This window comes from Myotis daubentonii, chromosome 5 (genome assembly GCF_963259705.1).
Source record: "Myotis daubentonii chromosome 5, mMyoDau2.1, whole genome shotgun sequence".
Taxonomy (NCBI): domain Eukaryota; kingdom Metazoa; phylum Chordata; class Mammalia; order Chiroptera; family Vespertilionidae; genus Myotis; species Myotis daubentonii.
In genome coordinates, this window is record NC_081844.1 from 95,891,558 (window position 1) to 95,906,162 (window position 14,605).

The following is a 14,605-nucleotide window of genomic DNA, read 5'->3' on the forward strand; positions in this document are numbered from 1 at the left end:
TATATGGAAACACTAAACAAATATTAAAAAATCCCTAGTTTCAAAATTATATTTCCTCTTTTGATGACCCCTAAATCTGAACTATTAATATGTTTTAAGGAAAAAAAGAGATAGTACTTAGTTATAAGAAGTCACTTGAAGGCTTCCATCACTAATTGTTATTTTAAGCAAGTTCCACACAGCCTTAACGGACCTCAGGTTTTACTTCTATACAGTAAAGGTAAAAACCCTTTCTTTAGCCTATCAGAAATACTATGGGGCACAAATGATTAAAAAATCTTATAAAACCTGCTTTGCAAGTGAAGTGCTCAACATACATTGCTCTTTTAACTAGAAGGAAAACTAGATTATAGCTATATTGGTAAGTAGAAAAAAAATTAATGCTATTCCAAGTATTGCTCTATATAAATCTAAATAAAAATGCCCTAACATTAGAAAATGTAGTTTGTGAAAATATAGGTCTATACTCAAAAACATTTAGTCCAAAAATCCATTTGGAATTTTTTTTTTCTGGTACACACTGGCACAGAATCATAATGAAATGTCACAGGAGGAGTCAAATTTCAAACCCTAGTTTTAAATTTAATATAATAAACTTTGTTTTCCCTCAGCAATATCTTAGATTTCTGGATAATCTGATGCCCAAATGAAAAATAAGCTCTGAAAGTTCTTATTGGCAAAAAAGTAATTCCAATAAATAGCCTCAATAAAAACATATAGGAAATGTGATAACTTTAGAAATAAATGGACACAGACAATATGGAAAGCGTGTTAATACAAATTTCAAATAATGTTTGACCTTGAATTTTAAAAACAGCTGCACAGCCAGTCATCAGCAACAAACATACTAGTATTGGAATAATACAGAGAAGGTTAGCATGATCCATGTGCAAGGATGACATGCAAATTCATAAATCATTCCATATTTTTGCATGGGGCATTTTTAGGGCAGGGTAACTATTCTATATGGTTCTATAATGGTGGATATTATACATTTGTCGACCATACAACACAGTGAACCTAATGCAAACAACAGAGTTAACAATTTATCAATATTGGTTATCAGTTGTTAATAAATGAACCATATTAATATGAGATGTTAATGACAGTAGAAATTTTATGTGTGTTAATATGGCAACTTTGTACTTTATGCACAATTTTTCTGGGTACCTAAAACGTAAATATATTAGGGGGAAAAAGCTGAACCTCAAATAATGATAACACCCAAAAACAAAACAAAAAACAAAACCAGCTGCATAACTTTAGCACCCTCTCCAAGTGACCCAGAATACAAAGTGTTAATACCTGCATCTTTCTGGAGAGTCTTCTCTATCTTTCCTCCGGAACTTGCTGATGGTGTCATCAATTGTGCTTCCAATTTTATCACTCAGTTCACCTAATTTATCACTGAATGGAAAAGCACTTTTGTTTTTATCCCACTCCTCATCCCATTTTGATTTGGGTTCAGGATCATATCTTTCACCTATATAAGCATTAAAAAGAGAAGCAACTCTAAGGATATTAAATTCAGAAGGTATCTACAGTTCTTATTTCTGAAGCTTTTCCTCATAATAAAATAGTTTTCAAAGGAAAACAGAAAGCTCCCACAGTGCTGAATCAACACAATTACAGCAAGGCACAGCATGTACTGCCAGTCATTAGGTGGCAGGAATGCAGATTCAAAAGCTTTTATTTATGAAAACTTGCATGACCTTAATGCATAGCACAGCATTGTCAGGAAGTTCTTAAAGGCTGCTGGAAGGAGTAGAGGGAAACACAAGAACCACAACAGGCTATATAAGCAAAGGAGAAATGGAAATCTTTCTGTTTTCACAAAAGTCACTTAATGAATTATATTTCATTCCTGTCTCTCAAGGATTTTTCAATTATTAGGAAAGTACTGGATGGCAAAGTCTCCTAAAGCACAAGATATAGGATGCTACATATCCCAATGTGCTGAAAAGACTCATAAATGTCATTCCTTAGTATCTAACTAGACATATAACTCAATGGACTTCATGACATGAGAAAGCATCTTTTAATTACAGTAACAAGAAAAAAATATTCTAACTACCAAAAGCTACACAGACTGGAATCATGAAGTATGCTCAAGCAGTTCAGAACAAACATATGCTGGGACTAGCAAAACCTATGGAGCCTCAGTGAATTTGAGCGTGAAGGGAATAGATCATGGCAGTGAACAAAAACCCCCAAATGTCAAGATCTGTTTTCATCCTTGACCTTAGGGTCCAAAGGAGAGAAAGGAATTATGAACATTAAAGGAAACTTTTCCATTTCCCTGTCCATATCCAAACTCAAACTTGAGGCAAGAATAGAAGGTACAGAGAAGCCATGAGGTTAAAGAGAAGAAAACATTGAAAATTAAGACAGGTTGGAGAAAAAGGGGAAGAGCAATGAGAAATAAAATAATACAAATGTGGCTAAGAGATCTTTTGTTTTGAACTTTGGTTAACAAGTTCTGATGGCATATATGTCCTTTGGAGATTGAATAAAACCATTTACTGAGTTGTCTGCTGAAACAACAAAGTCAAAATTTTCTGTAAGAGCTTGAGGATTTTAAAATATGTCTACTAATCTGAAAGTGACCACCAACTTGAACAAAACATGAATAAAGCTTATTAAATTTAAACCAGGATGGTTTTATTAAAATGGTGGTTTTTCTAATAATGTACATTTCAATGACAATGTGATAAACCAGACTGAAATTTTTTTTTTTTTACCAGAAAAATCAAAGTAGATGAAAACTAAACTGGTTATTGTGGTAGATGTCATACTAAATGTGTGCCAAAGATACTGGATATTGGCAGGATATTATCTGATGTCAAAATAAAAAACAAACAAACACACATATAAAATAGTTAAAGTTGATTAGTTAGGTCTCTGAAAATAATTTATAAAAGAATGTGATGCAATAGATAGGATGTACAACTCATCTCCACTGCAAATACTGTATATTAGTTCACTGTGACTGACTCTGAAAACTTACTCAATTTTCTAAATTTTTCTAATTCTACATTGTGCTGGTCAAAAGGAGGATTCTAAGCAAGTAGAATGAGGAAATAAGTTGCAAAGAACAATTTCTACTAAAAAACACATTAAATTGCTATAGCTAGTTTGAAAAAGTTAAAGAACAAAAATTACTTAGGCAAATAATCTAAAAATGTCTTATTCCCCTAAACAGATAAAAACTCCAAAACATATTTATATGATTTATTTAATATAAATATTTTTTCCCGATTCACAAATTCCCTTTTGATGCTGATACATAAAGAAATTTTTTTGCTGTTAGAAACATCCTCTAACAGCTAGTTAAGTGCAGTATTTTTTCTTGTGGGCAAGAAAGCAGAGTTGCAAAGGAGTGAAAATATTCTTTTATCCTAGTTGGTAATGATAAGACAAGAAATAGAAAGTTTTCACACAGTTCCAATGATGAGTTATAACTTCTCAGTATAATCCAAATATAAACAATTCAGATATGGGTGGGGAGAGTTGGAGAGCCCCAATATGCAGTTAAGTATACAGAGCACTGTGTCCACAAAATGACCAGGGGTGACCAGCGCTCCAGTAGAGCTGAGACCAAAGAGACATGCTTTGATACTTTCTGTATGTTTCAAGCATCTAGTGATCTATTTTAGGCAAACTATATGATTACATTAAAAATAAACACGGGAGCTCTGCTAGGTAGCTCAGTTGGTTGGAGTGTTGTCCCGTACACCAAAAGGTTGCGGGTTTGATTCCTGGTCAGGAAATATTCCCAGGTTGGTGGTTCAAACCTCAGTCAAGATGCATACAGGAGGCAACAGGGTGATGTTTCTCTCACATCAATGTTTCTCTTTCCCTCTCCTACTCCCTCCCTCTTTCTCTAAAATCAATAAACATATCCTCGGTGAGGATAAAAATAATAATAATGATAATAATAAATAAAATAAACATAGGAGATGAATGTTCTAGCTGCTCTGAAATGTGTTAGGAACAATACAATGATAGGCCTGATGAAAACTGATGGTACTGCCAGTCACCTTTTTCTATGGCAAATTAATGCACTGCCTAATGAAGGGAAAAAACTGAGGCTGAACTAACTTATAGGAATATTAGTATCTATTTTTGGCCCAAAACAGCTAAATTGGTTTCAAATTAGAAAGATCATCTCTTGATCAAAATTCATATTTTTATGCGCTAAATGGTGAATTAGAGAAATCCTTTTTTTAAAGAATGATAATCCCAAGAGAGCAGGATATATAGTTTTATTGCAGTCATTTAACAATTAATGGTTAAAATCATATTCTTGAATCCACCAAAGTAAAAAATAAAGAGAAAGATTCCTAAAATTCATGTAACAGGAGCTGAAATGACTATTATGTATATTTCAGTATTCTATGTATTCCTAAAAAAAAATAGCATTTTGGTCTTTCATATTTCAGTGATTCTTAAAATATATCCCAGAAGCTAAATTGATATTTAGGTGCCAGTCTGTTTTTGATACTCACTGTATCTGAATCCTCCAACACTGTCTGAGGAAACCCCAACATATTTGTCTTTGTTCTTCTTTGCTTTCTTTCGCTCTTCACGAAGCCTGTCGTCATCCTGGGCAAATTCAACCAATTCTTTAACCTTCTGGCGAATATTTATACCTTGATCCTTGCCATGCTCATCTGTGAGGATGGTAAGGGAGAAACAAAACCTTAAGAATTTAGTTAATCTGTATCGAATTCTTTAACACAAAAAACAGGCATGAAAATTTCAACATAAAAAACTAACTTAAATATTTTAAAAGAGGCAAAATGTGTTGTTAAAATTTGTCATTTCCTCATCAGCAAATTCTAAGGTTTGAGATGCAAATTTGGTTTGTTAAGAGCCTGTAAAGGTTAACTATAAAGGACCAGAGATAATAATGCTATGCAAGATCAATTAAAGATCCACTAAGAATGATTACTAATAATGACCATATGAAATGGACTTATATCCATAAATGTTATTTTCTTTTTCGATAGTATTTTAACAAAACAAAAAGCAAAACTCATTTCAGTCATTAAAATTCACAATTAATGACTGAAAAGTACCCACCCCCAATTCCTTGGTTTTCCCAATACAAGTTTGAAAACACTAATTACCGGAATTTAGTATAGCTGAAAAACTGAATTTTAAAGTGCTTTCAACTGGGGTACACTACAAAATGAAATGTGGTTCATTCTGTATCCTCTTTCACATTCAAAACACACTCTGGCCTTGCTGCCTTTGCACAGTAAATATTATTTGGTGGAGGAAAAGAATCCCCAGCTTCAAACAGATGTGTGTGTTTTGGAGCTCTAACCTTTTCTTCCCATCTGATTAAAGCTATTCCTTTATGGACACCACAGGGGACCAGTCTCCAGTGCATATTTTAATATAAACCCGAACACTCATGTTGTGTTGGTTCTGTTGTTATTAGCCAGTCTTTTCTGCAAGTTCTTGTCTTCACTAATTAATACTCTAGGGCCCCACGTCTTGGATTCTGCACTCGTCACACAACCAGCAACAGTCACATTCTAATTAGAGAGGAGAAGCTTCTAAGCTGGTTCAGGTGACTGACAACTCCAACTACTGTTTTAATTTGCTTATAAGGTTTTTCTATTGCTCACCTACAAAGTGGTAATTTTCCAGGGATCGCAAATCATAAATGTGTTCTCTGGCACTTGTAACAACACGCTCTGATCCATTCCTTATGAGGTAAGCTAGGAGCAGCAATGACTGTAAAAATAAAACGCACCAAATGATTTAACAAAATAAATACTGGTAGAGCTTTGGTAAATGGTTAAAAAAATAATCCCGACATTAGCAAATAAATAATCTTCATGAGGGGAGAGGAAACTCTTTGCGTGTATTAAACTTTATACAGTCTAAAACTTATCAATTTGAAGTTCCCCTTATACCAAGCACTATCCACTAAATACCATGTGTCAGAAGATTAAAAATAAAATTCAGATGTTAAGAAATATTTGAATGTATGATATAAATGAATACTAAACTTTCAGAAAGCTGGCTCAGTTTTTACTTTTCATCTGGGCATTATGGAAGTGTGACTAGTTAGAACGTTAGTTTAAAGAAAACAACTATATAGTAATTATAAGATCCCACAGCATTTTCCACAGATAAAATTTAATTTGGGGGGTTAATAATATGGCTTTTGTTTCAAACACTTGCTGCCAACAAATAAAGAGGAGGGAAAAACGTTTATGAGGTTTCTTTTTGAGGTGATGAAAATGTTCTGGTATTAGATAGTGGTGAATATTGCACAGTTACATTAAAAGAATTGAATTGTGCATTTTGATCTTAACTTTGCTTGAAACAAACCTCACATAAAGGTAAGATGTATAAAAATTTAGCTAAGTTGGCAAAATTGAGTGGTAAAAACCCTCCCTCTACCAGGAACTATTCTTGATTTATTTTTTTATTTTGTGTTTTTATTTATTTTTTCTTTATTGTTGAGAGTATTACAGATGTGTCCCCTAAAAAGTAGCTTACACAAGATTATTTTTAACTCTAATTTAAAAAATTTAATTTACAGAAATTTTAACTATTTTATCACAACTACTGTACAAGTTGAGGAAATGACAGTGAATGTTTTCAGAAACAAACAGCATACAAAACATGTAACTAAAACATTGTTTTCCAATCCTGAAAGCCAGAAATATTGTTTTCAAAATTTCAAATATAAATATTATACACCATTTTCGAAAGCATATTAGAACTTATTCCAAGAAGCAAGAAAATATGGTGGGAAAGGAAGAAGAGATGACTATCTTGTCTTAATATTCTAGATTATATTAGGAGATCAAAACAGGTTCTCTAACTTTATTTTAAACTAACATTTTTGGTGCAGAATATAATAATACTGTTATAAATTAGGCAAAATTTTATGTAGAGATGACAAACCATATTAAACTAAGGTTTTCATCTTAATTGCTCATACACTAAATATGCATACTACTATAGATTCATTACTTCTGATATGCATAAATGTTTTTAGTTGGAAAAATTTTAACCTATAAAATAAAAAAATTCAACATTTAGAAGTAGTATTAATATTATTTTAAAACATTTTAAGAATAGTTGTTCATGGTAACTAGAAAACAGAACACAAACACCTGTTTTAAGATATTCTAGGATTTATTGTCACTTATGAATATACACCTTAAAATTTCAAGCATTCTTTTAAAACATGTTAAGTAATAAAAACAGACTAATGCCCATACCTTATAAACTCTTCTCCAATTTTTTTTGTTGTCTTTTAACATTCGTGACCAAAGCATATTCATAAGTTCTGGAAATTGTTCATACATAAATGTAGCCCTGAAAAGAGAATAATTTTCCTTGCAATATGTTAATTTTGACAGTAGATGGCAGGCTTGTTCTAAGTTGCTATGTTTTCCTAAAGAGCCTTAAAAAAGGTAAGCTTAATTAAAAAAATTTAATGATATGCTTCCTTAAAAGTGTTTTTCCTATATTTTGTATAATATCTAGTACATTTATAAACCCCAATAACAAATACTATATTTTACAAGTCTTCAAATGTTCATAAGTTTATTTCAAGTTATTTTATACACATGTCAAACTTTTACATGGTAAGTTACAGTAAGTCTTTAAACTTCATTGACAAAAATTTTTGCTTTACTTTTCTGAGCTAATTTTTAAAGGGAATGGATCCGGTGTAAAAAAAAACTTCCTCCATTAATATTTGAATGATTATGCAAAATTTCTATCTGGCAGCTAAACGACTTAAAACTGAAAGCAAATTTCACATTTCTATGTAAAGATACTTGCATTCTTTCTGCACTGCTGAGTCAAATTATAACTTACTTGGCAATCTCTCCCATGAGTTGCCCAGAAGGTCCCCAAGGATCATCATTCGTTGCTTCTCGAACCTTAGACTCGATCTCTGAATAATTCATAACCACATTGGTGCTGCAAAGGAAAAAAAATGCACGCACATACGCACAAAGATTAGCATCAAAATGTGAGAAACACATGAAAACTTAATAATGACACTACTGGGTGTCCTAATGAGATACCTCTACAGGGTGGAAAAGAAAATACCTTCTATGCACAAGCTACCCTAAGGACACTATATAGCACATTTAAGTTATCTTTAAGAAGATTTTACTATTCCATTACTCTTCAAGGATACTGATAATAGATTATATTAGAACTGGCATAAGTCTAGTAAAAAATGGTTTTGGGTCAAATTAAAAAGAAAATTGAACATGATAAGAGTTTATTATAAACTGAAGTTGTCAGTTTCCTGACTAGAACTGGTTTACATGCAGTCTGAAATTTCTGGCTTACAGAAATTTTGGAAATTGACAAAATTATATAACAGCTGAACATTATTTATGTTTTTTTAAAAAAGCAATAACAAATAAAACACTCCAAAAAATGTTTAGAACCACTTTGAACATTTAACTGTAAACACTTAATCTTTTTAACTTATATACATTTTGAACCTCACTATATAGTCACTGTAACCCACACTTTTAATGGCTATAGGATATTCCATCAGGAGATTGTATGATAATCATTTAACTTTCACTTAGACTTCATCAGTGGTCAAGAACATGGCTTCTAGGAGTCAGAAAAATCTCATTCCAATCACTTTGTAACCTTTGACAAAACTATTTTGATTCTTTCTAACTCAGCTTCTTCAAATGCAAAATTAGAATAAGATTACTAATTCAAAGGGAGCATGTCAAATGGCACTTAATTATTAGCACAGTGTCTGACATATAGGAAGTCCTTAATATGTTAGCTATTATGCTTTTATTCTTAAAGATAATAATCACCTATTAGAATTTTAAAATATTAAATATTTTTTTTAAAAATGATTAAAGAGTACCTTAAATTTAAAACATCAGATGGCAAAACTGCTTGATATTTAAAGCAATTTCACATACTTATACGGATTTAAGAATTCAAAGATATGCTGAGGAGTAAAGAAATACTCTGAAAATGTGACACACTATACCACCATTAATTTGACATCTAAAGTTCCAATTGTTACTAAACAATTGTTACAATAGATGACAATGAATATGGTAATTCAAATCTCCCACTTAAAATTAATTCTTAGAAATAATGAGAAATCAGAATTTTGGTAACTATTACTTAAATAGATCCAACTTTTGCTGTATAGTTTTTCAGCCATCAAACAATTTTACTTTTAAAATAAGAAAGGTTTGATTAAAATTGGCAACTGAATCTTTCTCGAACACAAAAAAACATAAATTTCAGATTTACTGAAAACACTTCAATTTATTTTGAAGGAACAGACTAGTTATAAACAGTTTTGGGTCAAATTTTTTTTTTTTTAATATATTTTATTGATTTTCCACAGAGAAGAAGGGAGAGGGATAGAGAGCTAGAAACATCGATGAGAGAGATCCATCAGCTGCCTCCTGCACGCCCCCTACTGGGGATGTGCCTGCAACCAAGGTACATGCCCTTGACTGGAATCGAACCCGGGACCCCTCAGTCCACAGGCCGACGCTCTATCCACTGAGCCAAACCAGTTCGGCAGTTTTGGGTCAAATTTTAAAGGAACCATTATGCATATAATTATGACTTGCCAAATCACAGAATAAACCCGACTTCTAGATTTACATCCAAAATACTGTTCTACTAAGGAAGAAAAGCAAAACACTATTATTTTCTTTTAAATCTTGGAAAATATTAATTAGTATGATAAAATAAATACAAGTTATTTCCCTGGGGTTAAAATAAAACACAATCTCCACTGCCTCCTTTAAAATTTAATACTATTAATGAGCGAATTTACATAAAAATCCACTAATGATTCTATTGACAATAATTTTATGTATAAAGAGAATAATCATATTTTTTCCTAATTTTGTCAACAATGGAACCAAAATAAAATCAAGGCAGCCAATGACAGATTTGCAATTTAAGATGACACAAAATGATTGATTTCAGAATGCTTTTGTTTGTCCTACTGGCTGAAGAATGTGTGGCGTAGGCAGTTAAAAGTGTCAAAATGCAGCTGTGGGAATGAACAATAGCAATTAGGATTATAGTTCATCCAAGCATTTCATTACCAAGAATGCACTTGAAATCTGTTTGCATTGTTTAATGTGAGAATAAGATGAAAGAAGTTAATCTCTCAGTCCATACTCCTGAAGTATTTTCACGAGAGCCTTAAATGCTGTTGCTTTCAGAACACTGCTCTCCTTGTTCAAGCCACAAAAGCCCATGGGTCAAATGAGAAAGGTCCTGTTTCCCTAACCCTTCACAAAATTCTTAGCTGAAGGCCTGTGGGTTGGAATATTGTGTGTTTAGAAGGAGAGGTGGCAGAGAGCCAAGAATTTAAGAATCTCCTTATTTCCTTGGTTCCAAAAACAATGGGAACTATGCAAAATGAAAACTTGCCATTAAAACAGACGTACAATATCGTTATAAGGTATATCCACAGAAAGATATGGCAACAATAACAACAAAAAAATAACAAAATGAGAACACTTCCATGAAGAGAAGCAGGCTCTATTTTAAAGTCATTTTCCAATAAAACCTGCTTCAGAAACTGGAAAGAATTCTCTTAAGATGAGATCTAATCACAAAGAATTTCAAAACAAAGTATTTTTAAGACTCATTCAATTCAGAAACAAATGTAAACTAAAACAAAACAACATTGTATAGTTTGGCCTTTTTCCAGGTCATTCAAAAATAACTATTTCTAAAAAGGTAGAAATGGCCATTTTGATCTTTCCTTTCCCATGTTTTCTATTGCCCTCAATCCACACCCTACCCATAATTCTGGTGACCTTTTAAAAAAAGGAAAAACCCTCCCTCCCTCCAAAAAGAAAAGTTAAAAAAAAAATTATGTCCAGATGTGAAAGGAAAAAGCAGCTAATTTATTCCCTAAACTTCCCATGATTGACACAAATGTTTAAAAATGGATATTTCAGACACTAGAGGGGGCTCTCTCATCAGTTTTTTAAAACATAAAATTCAGACAAAGGTCTCTGATCTATTCTGCAAACAAAATTATAAGAAACTAGTGACCTGGTGCACTGATTCGTGCCCATTGAAAGAAAATTAATTAGAAGGTGGGTGAGATGGGCCGGACACGCCCTGGAGCCAACCTCCTGCAGTCCCTCCCCAGCATCTATGAGTGAGCAGGGTCCCTCCAGCAGGTGGGGTCCCTCGGCCTGGCCAAAACTGGCTCTCCGACATCCCCCAAGGAGTCCTAGAGTACGAGAGGGTATTCTGCAAAGCTGCTGTTGTACAGGTTGTGGAATGTAAATGCAAGTGTGCAGTAAACCAAATTCGGGGTCAACAGTGCCCCAGCAACAACATAACCCATGGCCGAAGGTGGAATCTTGTGACCCTGTGAAGAATCAGGCTCCCTCCTCTCTGGTTTCAGGGTGTGTCACCCCAGAACCACAGCTGCCAAGTCACTGCAGCTCGGCAGCTCCTGCGTTGAGTGTCTGTCCCCTGGTGATCAGTGTGCATCATAGCAACCGGTCGGACGATAGGAGAGACACTTAGCATATTAGCCTTTTATATATATACTAGGGGCCTGGTGCACGAAATTCGTGCACTGTGTGTGTGTGTGGGGGGGAGTGTCCCTCAGCCCAGCCTGCCCCCTCTCACATACTGGGAGCCCTCAGGCGTTGACCCCCATCACCCTCCAATCGCAGGATCAGCCCCTTGCCCAGGCCTGACGCTCAGGGGACCCTCATTTCCCCCCATCACTGGTTCTGCCCCCAGCCCAGGCCTGATGCCTCGGCTAGAGGCGTAGGCCCCCATCACCCTCCGATCGCCTGATCGGCCCCTTGGCCAGGCCTGACGCCTCCGCCAGAGGTGTCAGGCTTGGACAGGGGACCCCCATCTCCCCCTGATCACTGGCTCTGGCCCCCGCCCAGGCCTGAGGCCTCTGGCCCAGGAATCATGCCTGGGCAGGGGACCCCCATCTCCCTCTGATTGCTTCCTCCACCCCCCCGCCCAAGCCGGACGCCTCTGACCCAGGCTTCAGGCCTGGGCAAGGGGACCATCATATCCCCCCAATCCCCGGCTCAGCCCCCCACCCAGGCCTGATGCCTCGGCCAGGAGTTGACCCTCATCACCCTCCGATCACCAATCACCGGATCGGCCCCTTGACCAGGCCTGAGGCCTCCGGCAGAGGTGTCAGGCCTGGGCAGGGGACCCCCAGCTCCACGCGGTTGCAGGCTCCGCCCCTGCCCAGGCCTAACGCCTCTGGCTGAGGCGTCCGGCCCGGGCAGCGGGGACCCGCAGCTGCAGCGGCCCCGCGATCGTGGGCTTCGTTTTAGGCCCAGGCAAGGGACCCCTAGCTCCCGGGACTGCCAGCTTCGACCATGCCCAGCTCCCATTGCTGGCTCCACCCCTACTTCCTGCTATCACTGGCCAGGGCGGCAAAGGCACCTGATTCTCCGATCATGGCTGGGGGGCAGGGCAAAGGCGGCCCCCCAGCTCTTAGCTCCCCCCTGGGTTTCCGATCACTGTCAGTGGCAGGGGGCTTCTTCCTGCTTTCCCTTTTGCCTCCCTGCATTGTGCCTACATATGCAAATTAACCGCCATCTTGTTGGCAGTTAACTGCCAATCTTAGTTGGCAGTTAATTTGCATATAGCCCTGATTAGCCAATGAAAAGGGTATCGTCGTACGCCAATTACCATTTTTCTCTTTTATTAGATAGGATATATACATATTACCAGAGAATATAAACTGATCATGTCCTGAAGATTTTACCTTTAAGCAATACTGAACAATTGTTTTTTCCAAGGATAAAATCCACAATTAAAATTATTTCTTATATTTGTAAAACTGCTAATTGCTTCCACAGTTCTTTTACAGTTTACTTTTGTTCCTCACAAACCCTAGTAAATAGGTAGGACAAAATTAAGAGTCCCCAGTGAGTATACTTAACTCCAGACAACCCAGCACCTCTCACTCACTGGATCTTTAATGCCGACTGCTAAAACTTACTATCTGCAAGCTCTATACACATGCTTCATGGCTGCGTGAACATAGACAAAGTTCAATTAGTTGAGGGTTGATTCCTCAATCTGTAAATTATTAATGTTCACTTTAGCCTTCCTCTTTATTCCCCATTTTCTGCTTATTTCACCACTCACTAATGATAAAATATCAAGTTACTTTACTTGACAACAGTTTGAGTCCAGGTTTTAGAAGCAAAAATTGGTTGAAAGTAAAAGCTAAAGTGGGCTTTTACTTACAAATGGTCAATGCTTCTAATCTGCATTAAGAAAAATCAATAAAATGGTAAGAAAAATATTTGTATAGTCATTTATAGTTTTTCTGTCAAAAGTTCAAAAATAGGCTTTATTAAAACAAAACTATACACTACAGGAAAAGTAAAGTATAAGTGTAATCCAGTACTAACTACTAACAAAGGAATAAGGAAATTAAAATGGAATGATGTAAGAAATATTTTTTCCAGCTTGCCTTTTGAATTTTACTTTTAAAAAAAATGGATTCAAATGTGTCTACATTTCTAATATAGTTTTTTCTTTTTGTTTTAAACTTATTATAAATACTTCATTCACTCCAAGGTCAGGAAAATATTTAGCAGTATTTTCTTTTGAATCTTTAAACTTCTATTTTATCGTACAATGCATACTCCCATCCAAAGTTAAGACACAGAGGGTCAGAGAAACAGAAAACATAGGCAGCAAAAGACAAAGACAGCTCAAAATAATGGTTTTAAATAATAGTATGTTTTTCTTACAACTTTGCTGAATTTTCCAAAATTACCCCATGAACATATTGTAATCAAAGGAAATTATTAAATATCATTAAAAATGTAAATCAAATAATATATATATCATTAGCTACACTTTAACTCTGTAAAGGGAAATAAGCATCATGATAGACCACATGAGGGGAAGTATTATTTATACATCTAATGTTTACTTTTACTAACTAAAATATATGTATATGTACTAAAATATATATACAAATCAAGTTCTATGTATGTAAAACTACAGGAAATAATTTAAGTACCTACTATTGGTATTAAAAATTATTTTTAAAAACTATATATTAGGGAAGAATGATTCCTGAAAATAAAGCCTATATTTAAAAGTTACTTTTAAGCCCTGGCGGGTTTGGTTCAATGGATGGAGCGTCGGCCTTCGGACTGGGGGGTCCCAGGTTTGGTTCCCGTCAAGGGCATGCACCTTGGTTGCAGACACATCCCCAATGGGGGGTGTGCGGGAGGCAGCAGATCGATGTTTCTCTCTCATCGATGTTTCTAACTCTCTATTCCTCTCCCTTCCTCTCTGTAAAAAAATCAATAAAATATATATTTTTTAAAAGCTACTTTTAATCTCAATGCCACAGAGTCAGATGATACTTTTATGATTTAGGTAAAATTATTATGCTCCTTGTAAAGTATCAATCTTTAAAAAAAACCTTTTAAAAATAATAAAACATCTATAAAATGAATAATGAAGAAAGTTTTCTGAGTTAACAAATCATTCAAGCCAGGAAAATTTGTTATATAGGGTATCCCCCCAAAATGTATACACACTTTGAATAATTATAAAGGCAGTGTTT

At 35.2% G+C, this 14,605-nt stretch overlaps 1 protein-coding gene and 1 non-coding gene across 5 annotated transcripts in view; one reads left to right on the forward strand and one right to left on the reverse strand.

Annotated features, from left to right (window-relative positions):
• The window catches only part of CLINT1 (clathrin interactor 1), a 55,857-nt gene that overhangs the window by 21,410 nt on the left and 19,842 nt on the right, over positions 1 to 14,605 (reverse strand). For 3 of the 4 annotated variants that reach the window (XM_059699056.1, XM_059699058.1, XM_059699057.1), the window contains exons 2-6: positions 7,858 to 7,962; positions 7,254 to 7,350; positions 5,640 to 5,748; positions 4,509 to 4,673; positions 1,306 to 1,483 (exon numbers count right to left, since the gene is read on the reverse strand). In XM_059699056.1, coding sequence (XP_059555039.1) covers positions 1,306 to 1,483; positions 4,509 to 4,673; positions 5,640 to 5,748; positions 7,254 to 7,350; positions 7,858 to 7,962 — 654 coding nt within the window. Of the gene's footprint in view, positions 1 to 1,305; positions 1,484 to 4,508; positions 4,674 to 5,639; positions 5,749 to 7,253; positions 7,371 to 7,857; positions 7,963 to 14,605 lie in introns of those variants that run through there. The other variant, XM_059699059.1, reaches the window with a different exon arrangement.
• Positions 827 to 930, forward strand: LOC132236248 (U6 spliceosomal RNA). Its single transcript, XR_009453209.1, has one exon. It is a non-coding gene; the product is annotated as a U6 spliceosomal RNA (small nuclear RNA).